At 38.8% G+C, this 26,901-nt stretch overlaps 1 protein-coding gene across 2 annotated transcripts in view; it reads right to left on the reverse strand.

The window, feature by feature from the left end:
• Positions 1–11,198, reverse strand: part of MBD-like (methyl-CpG-binding domain protein 2) — a 73,371-nt gene extending 62,173 nt beyond the window's left edge. Inside the window, exon 1 of one of the 2 annotated variants that reach the window (XM_067149069.2) lies at positions 10,668–11,198. In XM_067149069.2, the coding sequence (XP_067005170.1) occupies positions 10,668–10,783 (116 nt within the window). In that variant the 5' untranslated portion in view covers positions 10,784–11,198. The remainder of the gene's footprint in view (positions 1–10,667) is intronic. The other variant, XM_067149076.2, reaches the window with a different exon arrangement.
• Positions 11,199–26,901: the final 15,703 nt, after the last annotated feature.

Genomic DNA, 26,901 nt, shown 5'->3' on the forward strand with positions numbered 1-26,901 from the left:
AGTAAAAAAGCAACATTGGATAATTTTATACAATTAGTCAGAGAGTCAATTATAACTCAACTGGAAACAGATATAGTAAGAAAATTGTGGTTGTGAATTCTGAAATGACTACTGATTAGACATGCTAAAACTGAACTTGACAAAATCTGCAATCAAGGAAACTGTAGAGCTATTTCAAGATTTTATAAGACATGGAGTAAATTAAATGCCTGGAGAAAAAGGGCTTAAAAACATCTAGCATCTAATAATAATGGCCCAAGAATATTATTAAATAAGAAGTAATTGAAAGGGGTAATGGAGAAGCCCTCTAATACAAGTTTTCAGCCACAAATAAGGGGATAGTAGTGATAAAAAGTTGCTGGCAAACCCTGAAACATGCAAGAAATATGCACTATTATAGAACAAGAAAATGTAAGAGCAAAAGTATCACAAACTATAGCATTCATAAGCCTTAATTCAGAAAGATGGAAAAATACGTAACACATGAGAGCATCAGCATGCAAAAGAGATTTAACACTACACACCCAGCAGTAGTAATATTACTACCAAACTTTGTGCACCAGTATGCTGCTGTTAGTAATACTACCACCACAAAGTTTCAGATTCAGCTACAAGAAAGCTACTTTTGTTACTGATTCTGCTGTTTATTTATGAGTAGGGCTATGTTTCTTTTTCTATTAATAGATTAGTTTTACTTAGTTTTATGTCTAACCAACTCAGACAGGCTCTTATGGCGATGATGGAATAGGACAGGGCTAGGAATGGAAAGGAAGGAAGGAAGGAAGGAAGGAAGGAAGCGACTATGGCTTTAAGTCACAACTCCAGCATTTGCTTGGTGTAAAAATGGGGAAACCAAGGAAAACCATCTTCAGGGCTGCTAACGGTGGTGGTCAAATCCACAATCTCCCAAATGCACTCTAATAGCTACAATGCCCAAACCATGCAGCCAACTTGCTCAGTCCTTTCTTTAGTAATTGGTGGTGCTGCCTAGGGACAATGTTTGGTAAGCACGAGCTAGTTCTAGTGTAACTGTTGATGAGTTTAATGTGGTAGACAGGTTTTTCAAGGACTGTGTATAAAGTTTATAATTGATATAACAAAAACTGACATAACTGTGATTATTTTCCTGAGCGTGTATGATATGCCAGCACAGAGGAGTAATGCAAAGTGTTAAAGGATCAGGAAAGTAGGCCTAGTTTATGAAAATGAGAAAAAAAAAGTATTTTCAACAAATGTTTACTACGGAGACTCCTTTGCTGAACGGTCCGCGTTGAGCCCTTTGGTTCACAGGGTCCCAGTTCGATTCCCAGCCGGGCCGGGGATGTTAATAGCGTCTGACTAATTCTTCTGGCACAGTGACTAGGTGTTTGGATTTGTCCCAACACTTTCCACTTCATATTCTGACACACTAGAGTACCAAACAGCACAGAGAGATGCAATAGCGATTACATCCTTCCATATAAGTTTGGCATCAGGAAGGGCATCTGGCCAAAAAACAGGACCGAATCCACATGTGCGACACAGTATGCACCCGCGACGCCACAGGTGTGGGAAAAGTGGCAGATGATGATTTACTGCCGGCACCTGAAGATGAATGGATGAAAAGCTGTAGGCTGCCAAAAGACTTCATGTAGTATAATGTTGGCATGTAAAAGATGTCTGGTGAGATATTTGATGCTTATATGAAAAAAATCAATTAAAACTCTGCAACAAGGACATCCAACAGAGTTCAGTTTCTCTGCCTGGAGTAGAATAAACCAGAATGTCAAAATTGACATGTAAGCACCACAAATGGCATTAAATAAAAATGCCTGCACACCGTAGTTGAGACCATACAATGATTTATTATTACTAGTTATACGATATGCTGTAAAACAAAAGCTAAAAGTTTCCACCTATTTACTACTATTTATTGTAACCATAAAAAAGTTGCATATATTTCATGAAACTAGTTTTGGTCTTGCTAGAGACCATCATAAGTCAAAATCAAGTTAAAGCAAGGCATGAATTACAGATGAAATTTCAGCAAGCATCATCATCATCATCCATATGGCAGGTCTTGTCATGGGATGAACCTCTTCCACTTTTGCCTGTCCTGCGCCAAGTTTTTCATGTCCGAATATTTATTTCCTTTGATATTGTTCAACATTTGATATCTTTTCCTTCCTCTTCCTCGTTTGCCTTTCACCATTCCTTCTTTCAGTAAACAGTCCCTCCTCAAACAATGTCCAATGCAGTTAATTTTTCTCTTTCTAATGATTTGCAACATAAAAACTGAGAAGTTACACAAAATGTGTGATTGTGATGAGTGTTTTAACATCCAAATCTTTACCTGACTTGTTCTGAATTTTAATAACACGCACATGCTTCTTAAATTTTATCTGTAATTCATGTTTTGCCTTAACTTGATTTTGACCGATCATGGTCTCTAGCATGACCAAAACTAGTTTAATGAAATATATGTAACCTTTTAAAGGTTACAATAAATAAATTTGAATAGGTAGAAACCTTTAGCTTTTGTTTTATATGTTATTGCCCTGCGATACAGAATAATATGAAATTTATTACCTATGATATATGCTGGCCGGAGGCCCTTTCAGTCACCTCTTACGACAGGCAGGGGATAGGCCTACCATGGGTGTCATTCTATCACCCCCATCCACAGGGATATACCGACAACCTTACTACCTGAGGCAGAGGGGCTGGCTAGACAGTAATAGAAATTAAAATTAAGGAGGTTAGAATAAGAAGAAAATAAATAAATAAATAAATAAATAGAAATGAAGAAAAAACAGCACAGACATCTCTCAGGCAACTCGAGGGACACCTTGTTAGTCTGGCCCTTAGTATGGGTAGCTCTGAGCTGGCACAGCCCTCGGGATAAACAGGCACACAAGCCCCCACACCAAAGTCACGGTCATAGTGTCCCTAGAGGGGGTCCAGGACACTGAGAGGTAATTCTCTAAATAGCATTTTGTAATTGGTCACCACAAAATTTCTAATCTTATGTTGTGTCTTTTTCCTAAGGTTGAAACTATTGATTACAGTAGCATCATTTTCCCACTACATATTACCACTTTTATTCTACAATCAGCAGTGGAAAAAGTAATTGCAATGAATTACAGTTACCAGAGAAATGTTTAACTCAATTACAAATACTCAGAAGGCTATGGATTTGCCCACTGATTTTAATCAAGCAATATCTCTAGTAAAATGAAGCAAATAGTGCTTCATCTGGTGTTCATAGACTGACTGCATGGTTTGTTAAGGTGTTTTGTGTTTCAACTAAATTTTTAGGTTTGGCAGCGAACAAGATGGCAGCCATCTCGATTTGTGTAATTTCTCGTTGATGCTTTCCAAAGAAATACTTTGTTAGTTAACACCAATTACGTGATATTTGTTTCAACTGTCTGTCTGTTAGGTCATCAGCCCAGAGGCTGGTTGGATCCTCAAATAGCACCACCAACGGTTATGCAGTTATAAGGAAACCCCAAAAACCAATGGAAGCACCAAAATGAGGCGTACTAGGCAATATGAGGAGTGAGGTAGTTTGCCATTGCTTTCCTCACTGGGTCAGAAAGTACTATTGCAGCACAACTGACCCTATGAGCAGCACCTTTCATAACACTCAGATGCACTAGTCATGCTCTGAATGTCATTACTCAGCACTGCCCATACCCCAGCAACTTCCATATTGTCACAGCCATGGATGTTGACTGAACTTGATGAATAGTCGGCGTTAGAAAGCACAGTGCCTGACGTTGAATATGTCGCGCTGATCTTTGGGAGCTGGCAATTTACTTCTATTGAGCTACTCGTCTTCAGCTTCTGCACGATTTTGGATCTTCACATTTGTTGGATTGTGTTGTGACTTCGCGCCTGATAGTGTATGCAAGCTGGCTCATTTAACTGTTCTTCGCTTCTCGTAAACATTTTGAGACTATGCCTAACTTTGCGTGTGCTATGCTGCTATTCAGAAGGTTCTCAGCTCTCACTTGAAGTGCGTCAACTGCTGGTGTCTAGATATGGCTAAGTCAAATGTGATATAAACAAGAAACTACATTGAATGCAATGACAGCTTCAGTGAAAATTAATTGTAGTAAAGAGGAAAAACTTTGCTAACGTTTTATACTATGTAAGTAAAAGCGGACTTATGTTGAGGAGGAAAGATGAGGTTAACCTAACTGTAATAAATTAAACTTTTGATCATGTTGGATTTGATTTTAACTCCAAGATCAATAGATACCAAATAAGAAAATCTACTATTATGAGGAATTTGGCTAGTGAGCTGTTCTTGCTAAGGGGCCATTGCGGTAACAAAAGTGTCGGCCTCCAGATCCCAAGAACGGGAGTTCTAGCCAAGCAGAAATAGATTTCTGAAGAGTGGAAAGAAGTTCATTCGGCGCTCTTCATCATATAAGTTTAAAAGCCATAGAAGACTTCTGGTGACACATTTGCACTTTACTTGACTGAATTAATTAAAACACGGGTAGCCTACAGGTCGTCCAATAGACAGACACAGCCCTGCGCGGATATACAAAATATCATTCACATCCGCTCCGCATTTCCCTCATCTGCACCCACATCCGTGAATGGTTATCCACGGATATTACACCCAAGGTATTGAAACGGATAGATCTGTTTACATAATACAATAGGCCTCAGAGTCAGGTTTATGAGGGATTTTTCCTTGCAACAACTACTGAAGTACAGTATTTACCTTTATTCCTTCCATTAATGAGGGCAGGATCCAGTTAAGACTGAGGCGAGAATTACGGCTTTATGGTCTCAAGACTTTTTATATATTGCCATTCTTCCATACCAATATTAAGGGTCGCATAACCACAAGCAAAAAAAAATAAAATGAGAGTAAACCTGAGTGAAAATTAATAAATTACATTATTTAGAAATTACCAGCTAAATTATCTACACAGCCAAACAGTTTGCATCCACCAAAACACTAACTTCGCGGATATCCGCACCCGTGCTGGGCTCTACCAATAGAGTTGTAAGTTTCTCTACCAGGTGGTAATTTACAGTAAAACAGCCCATCAAAACTGGCATGCAGTACGAGGGCTGATCATCAAAGACTGAGACCAACTTTTTCATGTAGCTTCCATGATAGTTTCCTATCTGTAACACAAATATTTTAAAAGAATGGGTTTTTATGTATAATGTCCGTAGACGACAGCACTCTCATATCGGTAAGTTGGTAGTAGCTACGTGCATTTCACATACCAATGGAGGTGACGCGAGAGGAGCAGTACAGCGCAATCAAATTCTGTTTTTGTTTAAACCATACAGCCACTGAAAGTTACGATAAGCTGAAGCACCATTATGATCCTGAAGGAAAACAAGCCAGCAGTGTGGAAATCGCCCAAATAGGCAAAAGTTTTTCCTTCTGCAGGGAAAGTGATGATCACATTTTTTGACTGTAATGGAATGATTTACCAGCATGCAGTTCCTCCTCACACTACTCTTACTACATGTCAGTATTGGCTACACTGAGGAAGCACATTGCAAAAAAAACGACCAGAGCATTCTCGAACTGAGTGGCGACTTCATCAAAACAGTGCATGGCCTCACGTTGCAAATCAAGTCATGCAGTTTCTGGCTCAATTCAACATTACCTGTGTACCGCATCTACCTTATAGCCCTGATCTTGCACCCTGTGTTTTTTTTTCTTTTCCCATCACTAAAGGCAAAGCTTAGGGGCATTCGATTTGAGAACTCTGAAGCAGTGCTCAAGAAAAGTGAGGTGATTCTCAAGGACCTGACAAAGAATGGTCTGCAGCATGTGTTCAAGGACTGGCAGAGATGCTATAAAAAGTGCATTGAAGTAGGAGGGGACTACTTTGAAAAAGATCATGTAAACAGTGAAACAGAGTGATAAACATCTGTGAAAAAAAAGTCTCAGTCGATCAGCCTTCCTAACTTGGTCTAAATGGAGTAAAATCAAAATGCCTGAATGATAGCTAGTGCTATACGGATTATTATTTATTTTATGCATATCTTAGAAATACACAAACCAGGCATGATTTTAGAACAATATTACGATTAAATATACAACCAAGTGGAGTTGCCATGCACGTTAACATGCTACAGCAATGGAGCAAGCTCTATATTCAGAGAAGTTCGAAACCCACCATCAGCTGTCGTGAGAATGTTTTTTTGTGGTTTTCTATTTTCAATTCCAAGCAAACGCCGGACAGTTCCTATTAACCGGCAACAGGTGATTTCTTCCACCTCCTTACCCAATTTTATTCATTATCATTAGCTCCTCAACTGAGGCTGGTTGCCGGGAAGGGGAACCAGCCATAAAAACTTTCTATATAATTTCATCCTGACTCATCCCTGACGAAACGGGAGTAAAGGGTATGCGATGAAATATTCAGATAACAGGAGCCAATTCAGTGTAGTGAATAGTGGATAATTCAGATCATAATTAAAACTATGGTAGTGAATTCAAGTGGTACGTCAAACCACTGGCCTGCTCGCATAGGCCTATAGACGATGTGATATATATATTGATTCCCATAGGAAACCTGAAATATTTGTCCTGAATGAGTAAATTCATAATTCCAATATAAATGGTCCATTATTGGAAATTACACAATTTCCAGCTAACTCATTCTTGGTTGCCAGCGTTTCACCCCAGTGTGCTAATTTGGGCTCATCAGTTGGTAACTAGCACACATACTAAGATGCATGGCTAGTGCATATAATGGAGGCCACAGACAGTGCCAGTGTACAATGAGAGACTTGGTCTCTCTTACAAAAATTAATGCCTACTAGGCCGTCAAATGATATAGACGGTGATTTCCATAGGGAATCTGGCTACCAAGAATGTGAAGCATGAGGTGTTGGACTTTGTTTAGGTGAGTGAATTTAAATTTATCACCATTAGACTCAACAGTGATGGCAATAAACAGAGAGGGACGACCAGCGAACATCATGCTACGAAACCATCCACTGAAATACCTCGACAGTGTAATATCTCAACTCCACTAGCTATAAAGGGGGTAGCAAACAGCTTTTACCAGCAAGTACGAACACTCCTCTGGGATCCCAAAGTACCAACAAGATGAAAGCTTGCGATGTTCAATCAGTACTTCATACTCGTGTTGGCTACTGAATGCATGATTCGAAGCAGTGTATCGATTCATTCAAGTGTCCGAGTGAATCGATTCACAGGAACGGCGAGCTCACGGCACACGATTCAGCGGACAGTGCTGAGTGGCGCACTCACTGGACGTTGACGGGGAGCCGAGCTTCCGCTGCAGCGAGACAGTGAATCATGGCACATCGAAAGAATCGTGAACGAGCACGGCAAAGTGAGACGCAAGATACACACGGCTCCTCGTCGGCACACTAGACACTTGTGATACAAATTCTTATAATTTTGTTAATTACCACCTATTCAATACAATAAAAACGTAATATAAACTTACATATTTATTAAGATGTTGATATGGTACATGTTTCGCTCCTTTTTCGTGAGCATCATCAGCCAATTATTGTTTACTTAAGGTTATATAAGATCATGAAACAATTCTTTTGGATTAAGATTATGCTTATAAACCTGATTGACAAATCTTATAATGTTTTACAAGTCATATAACAATAAAATTATGTCTTTAAGTTAAAACATATTTGTGTAAAATCTATCTTCTAACATTTTATTGATGAAACTCATCTGGTGAACATCCTTTAAAATTATTTTAAAAATTTTTTTTTTTTTTTTTGAGATCTGGCTAATTGTATTGATTCAATGTTGCTTAACTTGTATGATTGTCGTTAAAACTTCGTTAACTATATAGACAATTTTCTGCAGTTGATAATTGTCTATGTTATGGACATTTAACTTGTTCTCGTTGCTGGAGTAACATTTATACAAATATATTGGCATTAATTTTATATTGTCAATACGAGAATATTGTTCATGAACAAACTTGTTGATGAAACGCTTTCTAATGTGATAAAGAATTTAAAATGTTCTCGTATGTTCCAAAATGGGCTTGTTGGTATATTTTTCTTTCTGCTGCGTAATTGTCTAGTGTTACTCCTAGCATCGTCCGCCTCTGTAGTGTAACGGTTAGTGTGATTAGCTGCCGTCCTCAGGGGCCTGGGTTCGATTCCTGGTACTGCCAGAAATTTAAGAATGGCAAGAGGGCTGGCTGGTATGTGGTTGAAGTGGTACATGCAACTCACCTCCAATGGGGGTGTGCCTGAAAAGAGCTGCATCACCTCGGGATGAGGACACGAGTTTACTTTACTACTCCTAGCATCTTGAGAACTACTTGTTGTTCTGTTTGCACTCCTTGTATTATATATAACCTGCACACTAGACACTGGCGGAGAGCTGGGCTTCCACTGCAGTGAGACATACAGTGAGCCATGGCATACCGAAAGGATCGTGAATGAGCACGGCTCAGTGAGACACAAGATACACACGGCTCCTTATCGGCACACTGGACACTGGTGGAGAGCCGAGCTTCTGCTGCAGCAAGACATACAGTGAACCATGGCACACCGAAAGAATCATACGCAGTCGCGGATCTGTGAGAGACACACACACGGTTCATTATCGGTACACTGGACATTGCGGGGAGCCGAACTTCCTCTGAAGCAATACATACAGAGCCATGGTACACTGAAAGAATCGTATGCTATAATGGACTCTCGAGCTCAGCTCATTTGAAAATAATACCCACTTGCATTCACTGTCCTCTTCTTACAGGAAGGTTTAAATAATAGATGGATTTATTTGCAGTGTTAAAAAGGTAGTCAAAACATAATTCTGAAGTAGCTAGTAAGTAGGTAGGCTATTAGGTTATACTATTTATTAGTTTAATGAATCTTAGTATTATAACTTAGTTGACATTTGACAATTAAACTTTACTCTAGCCTGCCCTATGACCATGAGTCATGCTCATGACCACTCAAAACTGTTTTATATTGGGAAGAAAGGCTCAGTATTCTCACAGTTCATATGCACAAGACTTCAATCATATGTGGACAGTAAGCGAGTCGACTGATGCAATAACTTAACCAACAGTATATTGAATCAGAAAACCAGCGGGGTACTGTACATCTCGGGTATCCTGTACAAAATATGACTATTTTAAAAAATCATCAGCTGATAGAAAAACACATATTTTCAAAAATGACTCAGCGAGTTGCGCGTGCAGTTAGTATCGCGTAGCTATTCGCTTGCATTCGGGGGATGGTGGGTTCGAATCCCACCGTCGGCAGCCGTTACGATGGTTTTCCATAGTGTCCCCATTTTCACACCAGGAAATGCTGGGACTGTACCTTAATTAAGGCCATGGCTACTACCTTCCTAATCCTAGACCTTTCCCATCCTGTCGCCGGAAACCTTCGATGTATTAGAGTGACTAGCAGTTTTTCTAAGAAAGGAGTTCATAGTATGAAGACCAGATGGCAGCAGCGAGCACTGAATGCTGTTGCTGCTGTCTTACCAGTACATACTACACAGATGCAGTAGGAGCGGTGACTAATGTGCCGTGAATCAGATCACTGTATCGATTCAGTAACGTGAACGGAATCAAATGTCCCATCACTACTTCATACCAATCTTAACCTATGATATCGAAACCTGCACCCTCACTAAGAAGGACTCGTCAATGGTTGCAGGCATCTGAGAAGTTGCTAGGGTCCACAATTCAAAAAACAAAACTGGACAAGTAAAGGAATGACATGGTTCAAAGGTAGCTGGGAATGAGAATTCATTGTTAGACTGGGCATGTAATGAGTTTGGAGCCAATAAGGACAGCTTATGTTAACTTGGAGAGACATATGGAAGGAAAATGAATGGTGGGAAGACCAAGAAGCCAATGGATGGACTTCGTAAGGATGGACACTGCAGAACATCATTAACAACAACAAAGAGTATCTCAATAAGACAGAGTGGAAGAGGCTTGCCAACAGTACCAGGGAAACTGGAACTGTAAAATGATTATGAACGACTATTAGACTGTTTACAGTATAAAAGTTATGCCAAGCAAAGAGAGTTCCAGGTGTGTGTATAAGCAGCTTTATTACCATTGGTCTATTATGACTCATGAGAAACAGATTATGAATCAGCTCAGAGTTTGTAGCCATAAGGGGTTATACAATCATTCAGGGGCATGTGTTTTAAAATTTCACCATTGGTTGAAATGGGAAGTTTGCATAAATAGGAGTGAAATCAACTGTCTTCTGAGTCTTACCCCATATAATAAAACGCACTCAACACAGTAAATCACCTAATTACAAGCAATGTAACTTATAGGCTACCAATGGTTATATAAACGTAACACTCATTTCACAAGATTACACGAAAATAATTGGAGAATTGGTGAGCTCCTAGCTTCTACAGCAACAAGATCTCTAGACTATATTTACGAAGAAAACAGTAAGAGAAGCCAAGGGCAAAATTGGGACACCTTTATCAAGACGGTTGTGAACGAACGATAGGAGATTAATTTAAGTCAGATTCATTAGGATTTATGACAGTGCTTACGGACAGCATTCGGTAATAAAATGAGCATATTGAAATCAAAAACAGTAAATTCAAACTACGATCAGTTTGTGCCGGTACGGACGTTTATGATGAAAAAACATGTAAAACAAGGACGAAAAATTACAAAGATTTCGAAGCATACCTATAATAATACACGTCAACTTTTCCAGCAGAAAGTCCTGATTTTCTGATGACTTCTTCCCTCTGCCATCCTTTCGGTAACGCAGTACAGTCAAATTTCTTCTTTTCAACGGACATAGTAAAATAACTTCTGTTTATTGTCGACTAGGTCTACACACACAAATCATTTTTCAAAGCACAAATTCCGTTCCACATACATCGACATGTCGACAGTTACATGACAGAAACACCAATTAGAACTGAAGGCAAACATTTTTGCTGAAATACATTTACCACTTCACTACCTGCCCTTATTTTTCTGCAGTCGAAAATACTAAACAACATAATCGCTGCCAAAGAGAATACGCATCGCTGTCTCCGAGCTCCTCCTCCGAAATCAAAGAGAATGTGTCCGAAATCAAATGAGTGATGGGAAGTTCGCGAACGAACTAAACCTCGGGAACTACTTCACTCCCGCGAACTGTGAAGTGTTTTTTTCGTCTCTCCAGAAATACTTCGCGAACTGTATATACATTCTTCGTTATTTGTTCTTGGACTCTGCGCAGCGCACTACGTCCAGTCACTGGGTTGCTTTAAACTTCACCAATCAAAGGAACAGTTACAAAAAGGATAGATTTGAGGGTAGTGGGAAACGGAAGTACACACTAGTGTATTGGGAGAAGTTGTGTAGGAAAGAAACATTAGGAATATTCGAGGCGTCTAAACTACAGTTATGAACAACAGAACAAGTTTGCATGTGTTAGTAGTGCTGGGGACGGAACGGAGCGGAGCAGTTGTTGTGACGTCATCACCCGGTAGTACCGAGTGAAAGTCCTGACGCGGGACGTTTAAACACGTTATAGGTATGGCACTGCGAAGGCATTGCATCCCCCTATTAATACCCTTCTCTCACAACGTAACAACTGTAAATAACTGCATATATATTCACTATAATTGTTATATACGTAACTGCTAGGGAGTAGGAGGTAGTATGTGGAATAAATGTTAGTAACTCGTATGGTTAACTCATTCGAATAGTGAAACAAAGTATGGCGCATACCTACCGAAAGGGTTTATATACAATTGGAAGTTAACAGAAAAGTAATGTATTAACAATTATTTCGTAAGTTCATTTGCTACGGTACACTGTTAATGAGAAGAATAACCTGAATATAAAGAATCTTATCAGAATATAACGAAAAACACTGACATAATTTCATCTACAGGATGACAAAAGTAATTACGTAAATGAACGTTGACTGGAATGTCCTTCTTTGCAAATGTGATTACAAAACATATCTGACAACATACTACTACACGCCCCAATGCCAAACAGCTATCAGTAGAATGCTTCTATAAATACAGTTATTATATTATATTATATTATATTATATTATATTATATTATATTATATTATATTATATTATATTATATTATATTATATTATATTATATTATATTATATTATATTATATTTGATGTGCCACCACCCGTCGCGTATGTGCGGCCACAAAATTTGCATTTTGCGTGTTTCCTATTATCAGTGATGTCAAAAAACTGCCAGGCATCATACGGTTTTCGTGGCATTTGTGGAACAACGTTCTGTAAAAATTTCTTTAAATTCCTTTAAATGTTCTAAAAATATAGCTACCAGTGGCAGTGGGCCTTTAGGGGCACAGGGGCACGTGCCCTGTCAAGTTTTTGCACTCAGAATTCCAGGAAATAATTTATAATTTATTTGGGCTACAGCCGAACAACAGAATTATTTCTACAAATATTATCACGTCGAAATGTTATATTCTTAACTGGATTACGGATTTTGGTAGGTATTTAAACCCACCATGTCTTTAAGCACGAAGAGAGGATACCTTTTGTATTTAAAAAGACAAGCTGTTGCTGTCAGTGCGACAATAATAACTGCAGGAGTCTTGCGAAACGAGTGGCAGGCGAAATGTGCAGCTCTGGGCACTACTGTAGACCGTCTTGTGCCCAAACGACGCGCCTGCGCATTAGAACACAGTATTTGAAGATGGTGAAAGTCCATGACAGCTCTGGGCTTGTGCGGGTGAGCGGGCGACGGGGAGTACTTCTGGTTAGGCACTCAGATCCTTGAGGCCTTCTGCAGCGCATGCGCATAGAGCAAATAACAGATCACGAGAAATATCCGCGCTTTACAAACATCAGTGTAGCCAATTCACCAATTCTGTAACTAAAGTAAATCCAATAATATTTTAGTCTAGTTTATTTAAAAATGCGTTCATATCGCTCATGCAGGGATTTAGTTGCTTTCAGATGTTTTCTTTATTAAAATAAGTTATCTTAAATGAGGTTGCCGTGTTTCTAATAGACCATTTAGCATCTGCCAACCTTATTCGGGTATCAAGTTTTGGAGAATTTTGTACTCTCCTTCCGGAAAAAAATTCGCGTCAACCGTAAACAAGTACCCGAAAGTGAACAAAGCCAGGCTCAGGACCGAACTTGAAGTGTTATATTCCAGGGTAGACGTGCGTGCGGCAGATGGTGCTGCGGCGCTTTTGCAACTTTTCCTGCGCAACAATATGCAAGACACTTTCAATGAATGCGTTAGGTTACTGAGCATCATTGTTACAAACCCGATGTCGACAGTGGAAAGTAAAAAGTTTTTCGCTACTCTAAATCGAATAAAGACCTTCTTGAGGAATACGATGAGCCAAGACAGACTAACGGCCCTGGCGATGCTTTCAATTGAAAGTAAAATGGTACGTTCGATTCCCGACTTCAACCAGCGAGTTATCGAAGTATTTGCTCAAGCAAAGGATCGAAGAATAGACTTAATCTAAAAATGAGAAGGTTAGTATATTCATTATTACTTGACTTGTAGGGGAACAGGTTATAAACGAAATGTGGATCAGCTTATCCCTTGCCATTTAGCTCAGTGAAATAACACTTGACCGGAAATGGAGAGGTCACGGGTTCGTGTCCTGTTTCCTTTGACCCACCTTTCACTGTATTTTTCCTTGGTATTAATATCTAACTGGCACCAATTGTAAACGGGATAAGCTGATTTACAAGTCAGTTGTTAGTGTATTTATTCACATGCGCATTATTGTTATATTTTGCAACCGATACCTTAAATATCTACTTGACTGTCCATATTATTTTATAAGTTGTGCCCCGCCGGATAATTTGGCCACGGGCCGCCACTGATAGCTACTATCTACGAATATGTTTAAATATCACACTAACATCACAAATATAATCTAACAGACTTTACATTATCTACAAAACATAACAAGCGTAGGAAATATATACGTACATTCGAAACAAACAGATTGAATACAGGTACTTTCGTACGTGTGTTGTGCGCTACACTGTGCTCAGGTCCTCCGCGAGTACTCGCAGTTGTAAGCGGAGGGGATCGGTGGTGCGCTCTACCGATACAACCGGATTACTCATCGGTATTACTCGCTCCGTCCCCACCTCTATGTGTTAGGTTACAGGGGATTTAGCACATCTTCAGGCCAGTGTGATCTATCACGGCGATTTATAGACAAACATGACCAGATCACAAATAAAAGAGGCAGGATCGTCCAGATTATATCGGGATATTACATGCGCGAAAAACGTTAGTCAGTAACTCAGCTAAGCAAACTGTCGGATGGTATACTAAACAAGAAATAGTGAGAGGAAGTTGAAATCCGAGTGATAGTAAAGTGGAAATGAAACGTTGTTGCTGTCGGGGATATTTATCACATTGAAACAAAATATGATTTATAGTGCCGACATAGTGACCACAGTTACACAAGTTGTTATCCTTAATCTTTAAACGATACAGATGTTCCGGTGTACAGGCATGATTCAAGCGAAGTCTGACTAGCGTAGTGATATGACATCGAGTGTACTTTCCTTTTGCGAACCATGGTTTAATAGCAATTGTATTTTGAATATTGTAGAAATGTTTACCTTTGAATTGTTGCAGATTGACGCCAATGTTCGTTCCACTTTTCTCGGATAAGTTTCTGACATAGTGTCCATATATCATTTTGTGGGAGTGCAATATGGTAGCGTAGGCCTTGTACATTAGCTGCCTCGTTGGCCAATTTATCGGCCATGACATTGCCTGTTATACCAAAATGTCCTGGAACCCGCGTAAATAATACGGAACGATTTAGTATAGTTAGATCATACAATAGTTGTCTGAGGTTTTCTATATACCAATTGTCCGCCTTTGTAGGATTTTCTAATGCTTGAAGAACACTGAGAGAATCGGTACATATGAGGGCCTTTTGGATCGTAGAATGTTTAATATACATTAACACTTGACGAACTGCAAATATTTCAGCTGTGTAGATGGATGCGTATTGGGGCAATATGAATTGTTTGGATAACTGCAGCAGAGAGGAATAAAAAGCGGCTCCTACTTCGGATGTGTCTTGATGTTTTGATCCATCAGTATAAAATGGAATGTATTGATTATATTGATCTAAAATAATTTTGAATTGACTTAGTTGCTATCAGTCTGTTTAAATTCTCGGAGATACTGGAATCGTCGAATTTTGTACGTATGATATTTGATAATTGTATATTCGCAGTAAACATGATAGAGTATTTAGGGTGAGTTCTTGTTTGAACAGCGTTAGGTCGTAAATATATTAATTGAACATAAGCCCACAGGAGTGTCGGATATTTCCTCTCGTAATATAGTTCCATTTCCATAATATTCAGATAATAACTGAAGCTTGGGAAGAATAGGATGATGATATCTGGCAATTTTCTTGAAGATATTTAGTAGCTACATGTTTGCGTCGCAAATGTAACGGTGGTTCGGTAATTTCAGCTAGTAAAGAATTTGTAGGAGTCGAATTCATGGGACGTGTAATCAGTCTAGCAGCTTTATACCGTACTTTGTCTATTCGCTGTTTTTGATCCACCGAAGCCATATCTATAAACTGACTACCATAGTCAAAAACAGACCTGATATTGCTTTTATATACCGTTAAAAGGGTAGCTGGGTCAGCTACCCAGGTTCTGTTTGTTAAGGATCTTAATACATGTAGTTTTTGTTCTGTTTTGCGACATATCTCTGCAATATGATGTTTCCAGGATAGTTTATTATCGATCGTTACCCCAAGATACTTAACTGTTTGTTTGTCGGAGATTTCCTGTTCACCGCATCTAATGGGTGACTTATCATATATACGTTTTTGGGTAAATATGAGAATTGAACTTTTTGCCGGTGCTATCTCTAAACCATTTTGTATCATCCACGTCTGCAGGACTTCTAAAGTCGTCTCTAGAGTAAGCCTACATTTTCTATGGTATTTTGAGTGCAGTAGATTACTATATCATGGGTATATTGCAGTATCCGAGCTGTTTTTACAACTTCTCTCTCAAGATCCGCAGTATATAACATATACATAATCGGACTTAAAATGTCCTCTTGTGGAAGCTCAACTGATACAGAACGGCAAGTGCTTTGATGGGCGATTTGAGGGAGACATACGCGTCGATGCGTGTATAATTGTCCTATGATATTAATCAACGTGGAAGGAAAATCCATATTACTTAGTTTCTGGAGTAAGATGGGAATATTAACATTGTCATAAGCACCTTCAATGTCTAAAAAGGCAGCCATAACGTGTTGTTTTCTGGATTTTGCCAACAATATATCGACTAATAAAATACTCAAAGCATCTGTCGTGCTGCGGTCTTTGAGGAATGCAAATTGGTACTTCGGTAGAAGGTCATAATATTCTAGAGCCCACATTATTCTGTTTAGTAAGATCTTTTGAAACAGTTTCCGAATACAAGAACTTAGACAAATTCCTCTGTAACTAGTTGGATCATGTTTCGGTTTACCAGGTTTCTTGATAGGTATTAATACGAAATAGTTCCACTCCGTAGGTATATTACCAAATTCCAAGATCAGGTCAAATTTGTGAAGGATATTCTTATCTTGTGAGGGTAAGCTAGTAAGCACATGATAGGATATATAATCGATTCCTGGGGAAGTGGTTTTCGTATTATATAAAGCAACATCGAATTCCGCTGGGATCATTGGTCTCAGCAAGGTTTGAAATTTATGCGTAATTCCAGTTATCGGATATTGGAGCTGAGTTACTACATAATCAGGAGTTAGAGTTTGATAAAATTGAAGAAGAGTTGTACTATTCCAGTCGTTATTGGGTGGATTATTGCGGTGGGAGTTGCATAAATTTCGAATTGCAGCCCAGACGTCTTGAAGAGGAATTTGTATATTTAATGAAGTTGTGAACATTTTCCAAGCCAATCGTCGTTTATCATTGAATAATTTTTGGATCTGGGCGGTGATTGTCTTGTATTGAAGATAAGATGCCATTGTCCTTTCATGTCGGAATTTCCTTAAAGCATTCTTTCGACTCTGTACCCATGCCGAACATTCTTTATCCCACCAACGAACGTTTGGGGAATACTGCGACGGGTATTTAAGTTCAAGTGGATGGTACGTGTCTAAATGCAGCGTTATAACATTTAGTAATGTCTGGTATTGATCATTATTCCCGTTATTATCGACAAAGGACAAGTTATCCTGAATATACCTTTGAAATAACAAAGTATCCATATGTTTCATTTATCGTACACTCATCGGAAATTTTTTGGCGTTCGTAGCTCGTTCGATGTGATAGTAATAAAAATAGGAAAATGATCACTTTGGTGGGTATCATTCCCTGTTTGCCACAATAGCTTATGAGCCAAATCAATAGTTGCAATAGTCAGATCGACAGTACTGGGATTGGTACTGGGCGCAGTGATCCGTGTTGGTAATCCATCATTCAAAATTGTAAGAGGGGACTTATTTATGATGTTCTCGATATCCCGGCCTTTTCTGCAACAAGAAACACTTCCCCAAATCGGATTATGGGCATTGTAATTGCCCCCAATAATAGTGGACGTGTGGAATTGTGCGAAGAAATTCTTCCATTGGTCATATGTCGGTCTAATTTTAGGAGGACAATATAAGGAAACGACGGTTAAATTATTTATGGCAATTGCGGTGGTTTGAACATGAGGAATCTCATATTTGATCTCTCGAACTTGGAAAGCGATAGTATTTTTAATAAGGATACACACACCATTCGCAACATAGCCATCTAATCGTATGACATTGAAACCAGTGACTCGGAAATGATATTTTCGTGTGAGCCATGTTTCACTAAGGATAATGATTTGTGGATCAAAAACTTGTATAATCTGAATTAATTCGTGTTTCTTGTTTAAAATACTCCGACAGTTCCACTGCAAAATTCTCATGTTTAGTTATTTGTTAATAAAGTGATAACTTCATCGTGTAAAACTTTACGTAAATGACGCCACTGAACATCTTGTCCCATTTGATTCATTATGAAGTCAATTTTTTGATAATTCTTGAAATATCCCCTCAGACTGAATGTGTACATTAGAAGATTCACCCGTCTTAGAGACAGAAGCCTCAGGAGCACAGTTCCCAGGGCGGACTTGGTCTGTACTGGTAGAGCTATGAATTTGGGATACATTCCCAGAGTTAGAAAGTAAATGAGATCTGATTTCCGGAATAGACTGTTTGTCTCGTGGAGGGTCCCTTATCAAATTGAGGTAGTTACTTCTATCGAAACCTGGTCCACACGGTTTTCGGGGTGGGCTAGTTACAATAGCAGAAAACTTCCTTTTACGAGAGGTTAATGGTTCAGATATATTAGAAGAAAGTACTAACGGGGGGAAATGTTGTGGTAGTGTTAAAGGATTAAAATCCTGTTCCAAAGGAGCAAAATAATTTTTTACCTCCAAGAAGGACGTATTCTCAACACTCATGATCCGTTTAATTTTCTTCTGTCTCTGATGTTCGGTACACCTTTCATCCCCTGTTGGATGATTTCCGTCACAATGGATGCATTTTACCAATGTCTGTGTACACGCTTGGGTGTTATGAGTTAATGCACATTTCCCGCAGCGAGGTTCCCTAGCTCTGCAATTTGTCGATGGATGGCCATATCTTTGGCATTTACGACAAATGAGAGGTGCAAAAAATGAATGCTTGGACTTCAAGAATTACATTAAATATAGAAATGGTCTTTGGTAGTTATCGAGATTGAAAAATTACCTTTATCGTACCGGTAGGTATGTATTCGGTCTTACCCTACTAGGACGATCTTCGATTCATTCTTTGAACCTTGATCACCGGGTATAGTGAATCTATATACTGTAAGAGTTCAGTCTCTGATATAGTTGTATCAACCCCCCGAACCAAACCAACTCTATGGATATTTGAGGAAGGTACAAATGCTTTCAAGTATTTCTCATGAAAAATCGGATTGGAAAGAAAATTGTTAGCATCCTTTCTAGTGCTAAAAGTAATTTGAATTCGGTTACGGCCCTTTTTATGAATGGCTTTGATGAGGGAATCTGCCGTTCATAAAAAAATCTGCCTAAAGCCATCGGGTGTAGGTATCCTATTTTTTCCGGATCATCCGATTCGACATAGACAATATAGGCCCTATATGCGTGTCTGTATGGGTGTTGAGTTTATCAATGTGAGACACTGCATTATTATTGATATTATTATTATTATTATTATTATTATTATTATTATTATTATTATTATTATTATTATTATTATTATTATTATTATTTGTAACTCTGTCTCTATCCATAGCTTCTTGATTAGGTAAATCTTTATCCACAATCATCCAAACTAAAGAAACTTGTTCCAATATTAGGTTTTCCCTAGATATCGGAATCGAAACTGGAGGGCTATCCAAACCTCCACCTCCACTATCTAGAGGCATCCCTTAAAAACTATTCACTCTATTACTTATCTATAGGTAGCCAGTGACAGGACGTAGTCGCTTCACACACTCCGAACAGGCCAGCACCAGTCAAAAACAGCGAACAAGTTCAACGATCCGCTACAGTTGAATGCTCACACGACACTCTAAATTGTATATACAGAGTACAGACCAAAGGACATCACGAATGAAATTTGTTGTTGTTGTTGTTGGAGGGGTTATGGGCTCTATTATTTCACCCACCCACAACACTTATTATCGTGATATTACACTTATAATGCGATATCACACGCAATTATTCTCACTTCGAAGGTCACACGCAATTAGGCTCACTACGAAGGTCACAAGAACAGAGTTGAGCATCATGTCTATATCTACATCTTAAGTAGCGAGAAACATAACAAAGGAAGTGCATAGAAGCAAAAAACAGTGGAAGCAGGAGTATGTAACCGTGCGAACATGTAAAAGACAGTAATTTACAAATGAACATGAGAATCATCCAAATATTGATTGATAGCATGTATTATAGCAGGAAACATATCGGTACGCAAACAGGAGACGTTGGTGGGGAGAGATTTCTGAAGACTGATAAGACGAGAAATAAAAGCCGGACGAGAAGAATCATACACAGGGCATTGGAATAATAAATGATTTACATCAGCACCACATAGACAGGAAGAGTGGGGGGAATGGTTAAAGCGATTTTTATACAGAGGAGTAAGGGCATGATTAAAGCGAAGACGAATAATGTTTGTAATGTGACGGCGAGAATAGTTACCCTTCAGATACCAAGGATTGGAGGGAATACAAGGCTAGATATTGTAATAAGAGCGACCTTTATAAGAAGCTGATCGAGTCCAATCTTCTTGGCACTGACGATAAGCAGAATGTTTAAGAACAGGGTAAAAATCGGGTAGAGGAACGGCAAGTTTAAGTAGGGATTTCCCATCACGAGCAGCTCGCTTAGCGAACAAATCCGCCTATTCATTCCCATAGATACCCATATGACTAGGGATACAGACGAAAGTGAGAACCACCCCAGATTGATGCAAGGTATAAATGAGACTTTTAACATGATACAAATACCAGTTAAAAGAAAGATGAGGGGACGTTAGCGACTGGACGGCACTGTGAGAATCTGTATAAATAGCTGCTTTAGGTATAGAATGATGCTTAATGTACATGAGAGCTTGACGAATAGCAAAACGTTCCGCAGTGTATATAGAAAAGTCACTGGGTAAACGATAGAGTTCAGCAACATTGGTATTGACAATAAAGAACGCTGCTCCAAGCCGGAAGAGTTTTTTGAGCCGTCTGTATATACGTTGACGCCGGAATCACATAGAGAAAAACGTAGTTTTTTAAAAGGAGGACCAGTCAACGAAGAACCAGGAATAGAAGAGGAAAAGCAAGATATGAGGGAGATAATGATAGAAGGGACAAAAAATAAACAGTCAAAATGTACTGAATAAAATGGAGGAGAAAGAGTGCGTAAGATAGCAGAGAGAAGACATTGATATGCATATAACAAAGCAGGCATCTTACGACGGCGGGCATGTGAAAGAAGGGAGTATTCATCTAATAACTGCAATTTAGGAAGCAATGGGTGTTGAGCCAGGGCAAATCGTTTAAGTAAATATTTAGATGTTATCATTTTACGGCGAATTTGAAGAGGGAGCTCACCGGTCTCGACAAGGAGAGCATTAGTAGGGGTAGACAACAATGCTCCAACACAAGTTCTCAGGGCTTTAAATTGTAGAGTATTTAAGTGGTTAAGAGAATAATCAGACGCAGTATCTATAACATGCGCACAGTAGTCGAATCTAGAGCGAATAGTAGCGGAATATAACAACTGAGCTGTGCCAGGATCAGCACCCATTGATCGTCTAGTAACCGCTTGGAGAAATTTAATATGCGTATCAGAAGAATTACGTAACTGATTAATATGATGTTTCCAAGATAACAAGCGGTCTAGCATGACACCAAGGTATTTATGGGAGGAACAAAAAGGAATGACATGAGAATCGAAAACAAGTGGCTCAGAATTAAACCTACCCTTAGAGGTAAAAACATTGCACAGCATTTGGAGGTGGAAAGTTGAGGACGATGGAAAGTACAGTGGTCTGCCAAATTATTATACTCAGGGTGAAAATACATGGATTTACTAACGTTTCTTTATATCATTTGTATTTTACATATTCTATTTACCATTTTCCACGGAAAAAAACAATTTCTTAACTAAAATTGTCTTTATGATGATCAAAAGTTTAGTATTTTGTGAAGTCACCCTTAGCTGCAATCAGTGCAGAGGCCATTCTTGGCATACTTGTAATGCATTTTCTTGCCTGTTCCTCCATGTATGTATTAAGTCTTTCTAGGAGCATGTTCTTGCTTGTAATGACACCTTTTTTAGTAATTTCTTTATTCAGTGCCTTCCAAATATTTTCTGTTGGATTCATGTCAGATGAGTAGGCTGGCCAGTCCAATATATTAATTTTTTGATTCTGTAGGAATGCTGTTAGCGATTTAGCCTTGTGGTATGCTACTGAACCATGCATGAAGGTAAAATACTTTTCCTGGAACCATTCTTACACTCGAGGCACAACTTCGTTTCTTAGCACCAGCTCGTACTGATCCTTCCGCATTGTGCCTTGAACAATATACAGAGGCCCATTACCCATGCTGCTAATCACAGACCATATCATTATGGAGAGAGGATGTTTCATCTGTTCTACAACACAGTCTTTATTTAATTTTTCATTGGTGCGGCGTCGAACAATCTCTGTTTTATCATCGAGGATCTGTATGGAAGATTCATGTGAGAAGCAAACATGAAAAATGCAATGCCAGTGGAAAAAAAGCATTGATCAATAGTATCTTATATTATGAGAACACAAGAAATTGCATGTACAATTATACAAACCTTATTCCAATCTTCCTCAGGCCAATTTTTGTGATCCTTAGTCCACTGAAGCCTTTTTTGTTTCATAACAGTTGTCGACATTTTTTCATTTAAAGGGTGATGGCACTTCAGATCCATCTCTTTGAAATGCCGCTCTAAAGTTCTTTGCGATAAAGCAATCCCAGCGTTCCGAAGTTTATTGGTTCACACTTTAGCAGATGTACGACGATTTTTATCGCATAACTGTGAATTATTCTGTCAGTTCTGGGTGAAGTTATCCTTCTCCTGCCACACCGACCTCTGCGGCATGAGTCAAGAGGTGTGCTTGTTTCATGTTTATAGCGACACCTCTCACCGATGAGTGTGAAACCCCCCACGAGTGATGCACTTTGCAGTTGGTTATACTGACAGTGGGATAATAATGTAGAAAATGTGGTTTTCTTACGAGGGCTTAAGTCACAACGCTTCCCTATCTCAATTTGTAGTTTAGAATCCCTATACGGAGAATAACAGGGGATTTCATGCATTGCTCCACACGGCTTCTTATTACTAAGCACTCCGCATTCCTTACTGAAAAAGTAACTTGTAATTACTAATCTTAAAAGAGAACAGATATACCACAATAAGCATAGGACATCAACGAACAATAAGATACATAACTTGCGCGCCAATAGTGCTGAAATTCCAGGCTGACCAACAATGATACGACACTACTCCAGGACTTGCGAACTTCTTGATATATGTAGCAGTCTCCAAAGAATAAATAACTCATGAATGGACAAGCTGTAGAACTAACAATAGAAAATATAACAACTTCGCCCTTCAAAAAGGCAAATACTTGTTCTGGGTATAATAATTTGGCAGACCACTGTAAGCCATGTAATGACTTGCTCCATTAGCTGATATATATTGTAACAGTAAATGTGGTACTTTGGCGAGCACGAGAAACGCAGGGCGTGTACCAATTTGTTGAACTGGATACAGAGGGAGAGGGTGTGTTTAGAAGAAAATCTTTCAAATTTTTTTCTGAATTTATTAATAAGTTCAAATCCATGTCTCCTCTGTACAGCAGACATAGTAGAAGTATTCCCCGTCCTACGGCTGGCGACGTCCTTGGATTCCGGCAGCTCCTCTCCCTTCCATACCAGTGGACCACCATTTGTCCCTCGATGGAAGTTCTAGAAGATCCATTCGACGCCTAGAAGATCCATACGGTGCTGATGAAGGGCGTTGAGACCGACCACGTAAATGACGAACGTGAATGAACACCGTTACGCCTTGGGGCGAGTTAATGCAAAAAACTGCTTCTGCACAGATGAGAGAAAGGTTTATCACTGGTTTTAACAAGGTTCATGACACGTGAGAATGTATGTTCGAAGGTCTATCACACGGTAGAAATCTATCCCGTGTTAAATACTCAATCATTTGAAATGAAAAAGAATGTCATTAAACTTGAATGAGTATATAAGTTTAACATTCATAAAATGAAAGTCCGCTCGAAACTTATCGTCGAATTTCAAAATAGTCACTTAAAGTTTGTGGCACTTGGCATAATGTGAAGTTATGCCACACGACTTAGTTGTTAGTTTGAAGCACCATTCAATGTAATCAATTGCACTGAAAAAAATAAGGATGTTTCACTCGTGAATTCAGACTTGGGTTCACGCATTGGTAATGACGTAAAAAAAGTAAAACGAAATTAATCATGCACCAATAGTCCTCGGTTCGACTGTTCATAGAGTCGAAACGCACAGCTGAATGTTCGTAGAATTGAAATGTACAGTTCTTAGTAGAATTGAAATGCACAGTTCACACACGCAGTCTACAGTTCATTACCTACAAGTATTTACACAGTTCATGAAATGGTAAATTAGTGACGTAGTCATGCTTGCAATTCGAGTAATTCTGAATTAAAGCACAGTCTCGTTAACTTGAAATATTCAGTACTTTGTAAGGAGCAAACTGTTCCAAATCCTGTCCATAACATTAAACTTTAAATTACGAGTACTTGAAAAATATTCACAAGTCTTAGACACTCGTGTAGAATAAACAGTCACTTGATGATGTTCAGATGAAGCACAATTTATATCACGTTCCGTTGGAGCAGAAGTTTATCACTCACAGTTTAAAGAAACTCGTACAAGTTCATACTCGTCGCGATTGAGTTAAAGTCCATGGACTCGAAGTATGATGGCCGCTTCACGCTATATCGCGGTCCTCGCGAACCGACTGCACGAATTCCACTGCCATGTGTGCACATACACACGCTGGTCACACACTGCTCTGCTAAGCGAAACAGTACTGTATTTATATCCGATCCGTGCCTTCACATCTCGTTCCATAACTTCGTTGTCTCTTATCGGATTTACTTGAAACTTTGTAGGAACGTAGATAAAGGATCTGGCTGCACGATGTTATGGTTAAATTTTTCTAATTGTTATTATGGGGAAAGTGTTTATCCATAGAAGCTCGAGGAACATTCCACACCAGTCTGGGCTCTGTGTGTTGCGGTGTGGCAGGCGTGTGACGTCAATCGGTCTACGTCACACGCACACAGCTGTTGCTCGCTGGTCAGACAGTCTTTCGCTGCCGGGCCGGAGCGTAACGCGTTTTAAATTTTCATTACGGGGACTTACTTTTGTACCGCCGTTACCGGTACAATATGGTGACAACACACATCGATATTACTGTGAGAATAATAAAGAACTATAACATCAGCGTAAAAGAGAATGCGAGCTTTTTGTGTAACCAATTGTTCAAGATTACTCATATACAGGGCGAACAGCAGACCACTTAAAATGTCCCCCTGAGGAACACCGACAGATGACAGACGACAAGGAAGAGAATAAGCGGATTTAAGTGTAAATTTCCGATAAATAAACAATTACGCAAGATGTAAAGAAAATGAGCAGGGAAACCTTTCTGTGCGAGATTAGTCCAGATAAGATGAATGGGTATGGAGTCAAAGGCTCCTCTTATGTCCAAAAAATAGCAAAAGTACATTCCTGACGAATTTGCGCTAATAAGATATCTATAATTAGAATGTTAATAGCATCTTGGGCACAACGACATTTAAAGTATGCGAATAGATATTTGGGAACCAAATTATAATATTCAAGAGACCACAGGAGTTGTTGAAGGAGAATGAAAAAAAAAGTCTTTCAAATACACGAACCATAGCGAGTAGAAGAAGTGTGTTCACTTCCCTACTTCATCGGTTACTCCGCTAGACTGCTCACCCAGCATTATTTGAGCTTGAGCTTACAAGTCATCATACGAATAAAAGACAATTATTGCATGCAAAATACTATGCTTTTGCTTACATTTCCAAAAGTCAGTTGTCAGATAGTTTAGATAGCTTCCGGGTAGACTTTGTGGTCTTAGAAGATTTAAGTTCCTTCCTCATCTGTCTTGTTACAAAATAAAATCGACATTTCATATAATGTAACACAAGTTTAGGGACAAATGTCCGCAACATGGTCATCTCAGCATCCTAATTCTTTCGGATTAAAAGTGATACTGTGCTAACTGTCCAAACACTTGTAAAATATATCGCCCCATAGACTATGTTCACAGGAGAGTTTTTGTTCCACTACATTTTTTACTTGCACGAAACATGATAAGCTGCTCTTGAAGGATGGTTAAGGAAAGTGCTGTTAGTGCTGTATTTATTGCTATAGTCGCTAATAAATGTGAGGGCTGCGGAAAGTGTTTCTTCTGTAGGCTTTCCGTGAAGCAGGCTGACACATTTATGACATTTTGTGACCTTGGATACATTGCGTACTATATCCTCCTAGACTTTTTTTTGCATGGTGTCAATAATCTCCTTTTGTTTTCTGCTTAATGTCGGCTCACTTGAATAATTTGGCTGTAATTTGGAATCTCTTAGTTGTTTTTATAGCAACAAAATCTTATCATTAGCTATTTTAAATTTATTACGGATAGTAATTATATTACGTCTCTGTCTCTTTAGTTTGTTTCTGAATAAATTATTGTCTTTTTAGCTGTGTATGAATCTATTTCATTTCTTTTAGCACTCTCAGAAGAAGCATCGAAATTTAATTCGCGGTGAGGCCGGTGTGATTTGTTCCTTGTTCCGTGTTCCTTTTACGGGGTGATTTTCGTTTGTTTAATTGTTTCGTGAGATTTGGGAATATATGAGGGGCAGCGCCAGTTTTCAATTTTCATCTATCTCTAGGTATTTCAACCTGTTCGCCTTGTATTACAAATGAATCTGATTTAAAATAAATTCATCAGAAAAATGTGAATCGCACACATAAAACTTATCAGAAAGCTTTTTGTCTGGGAATCGCCATTTCTCATTTTAATAATTCTGCTTCATTTTTAGATGATTTGGAGAAGTGTTTACCTTTCGTAGTTTTGTAGTCAGACTGACATCCCGGAACGAAGCAAGTAGGCATTTTTTCCTCATCAGTATTTTTGTAAGATTTATAAATTCAGCTCTATATTTACACTAAATAAAAGAATACCATCACCAAATTACACGCTCTTCACTTTCACTTAACAATAATGCACGACAATTTAGTTTTTGCCTTCACAGGACAACACTGATGA

Source organism: Anabrus simplex, chromosome 1 (assembly GCF_040414725.1).
Source record: "Anabrus simplex isolate iqAnaSimp1 chromosome 1, ASM4041472v1, whole genome shotgun sequence".
NCBI classification, from domain to species: Eukaryota; Metazoa; Arthropoda; class Insecta; order Orthoptera; family Tettigoniidae; genus Anabrus; species Anabrus simplex.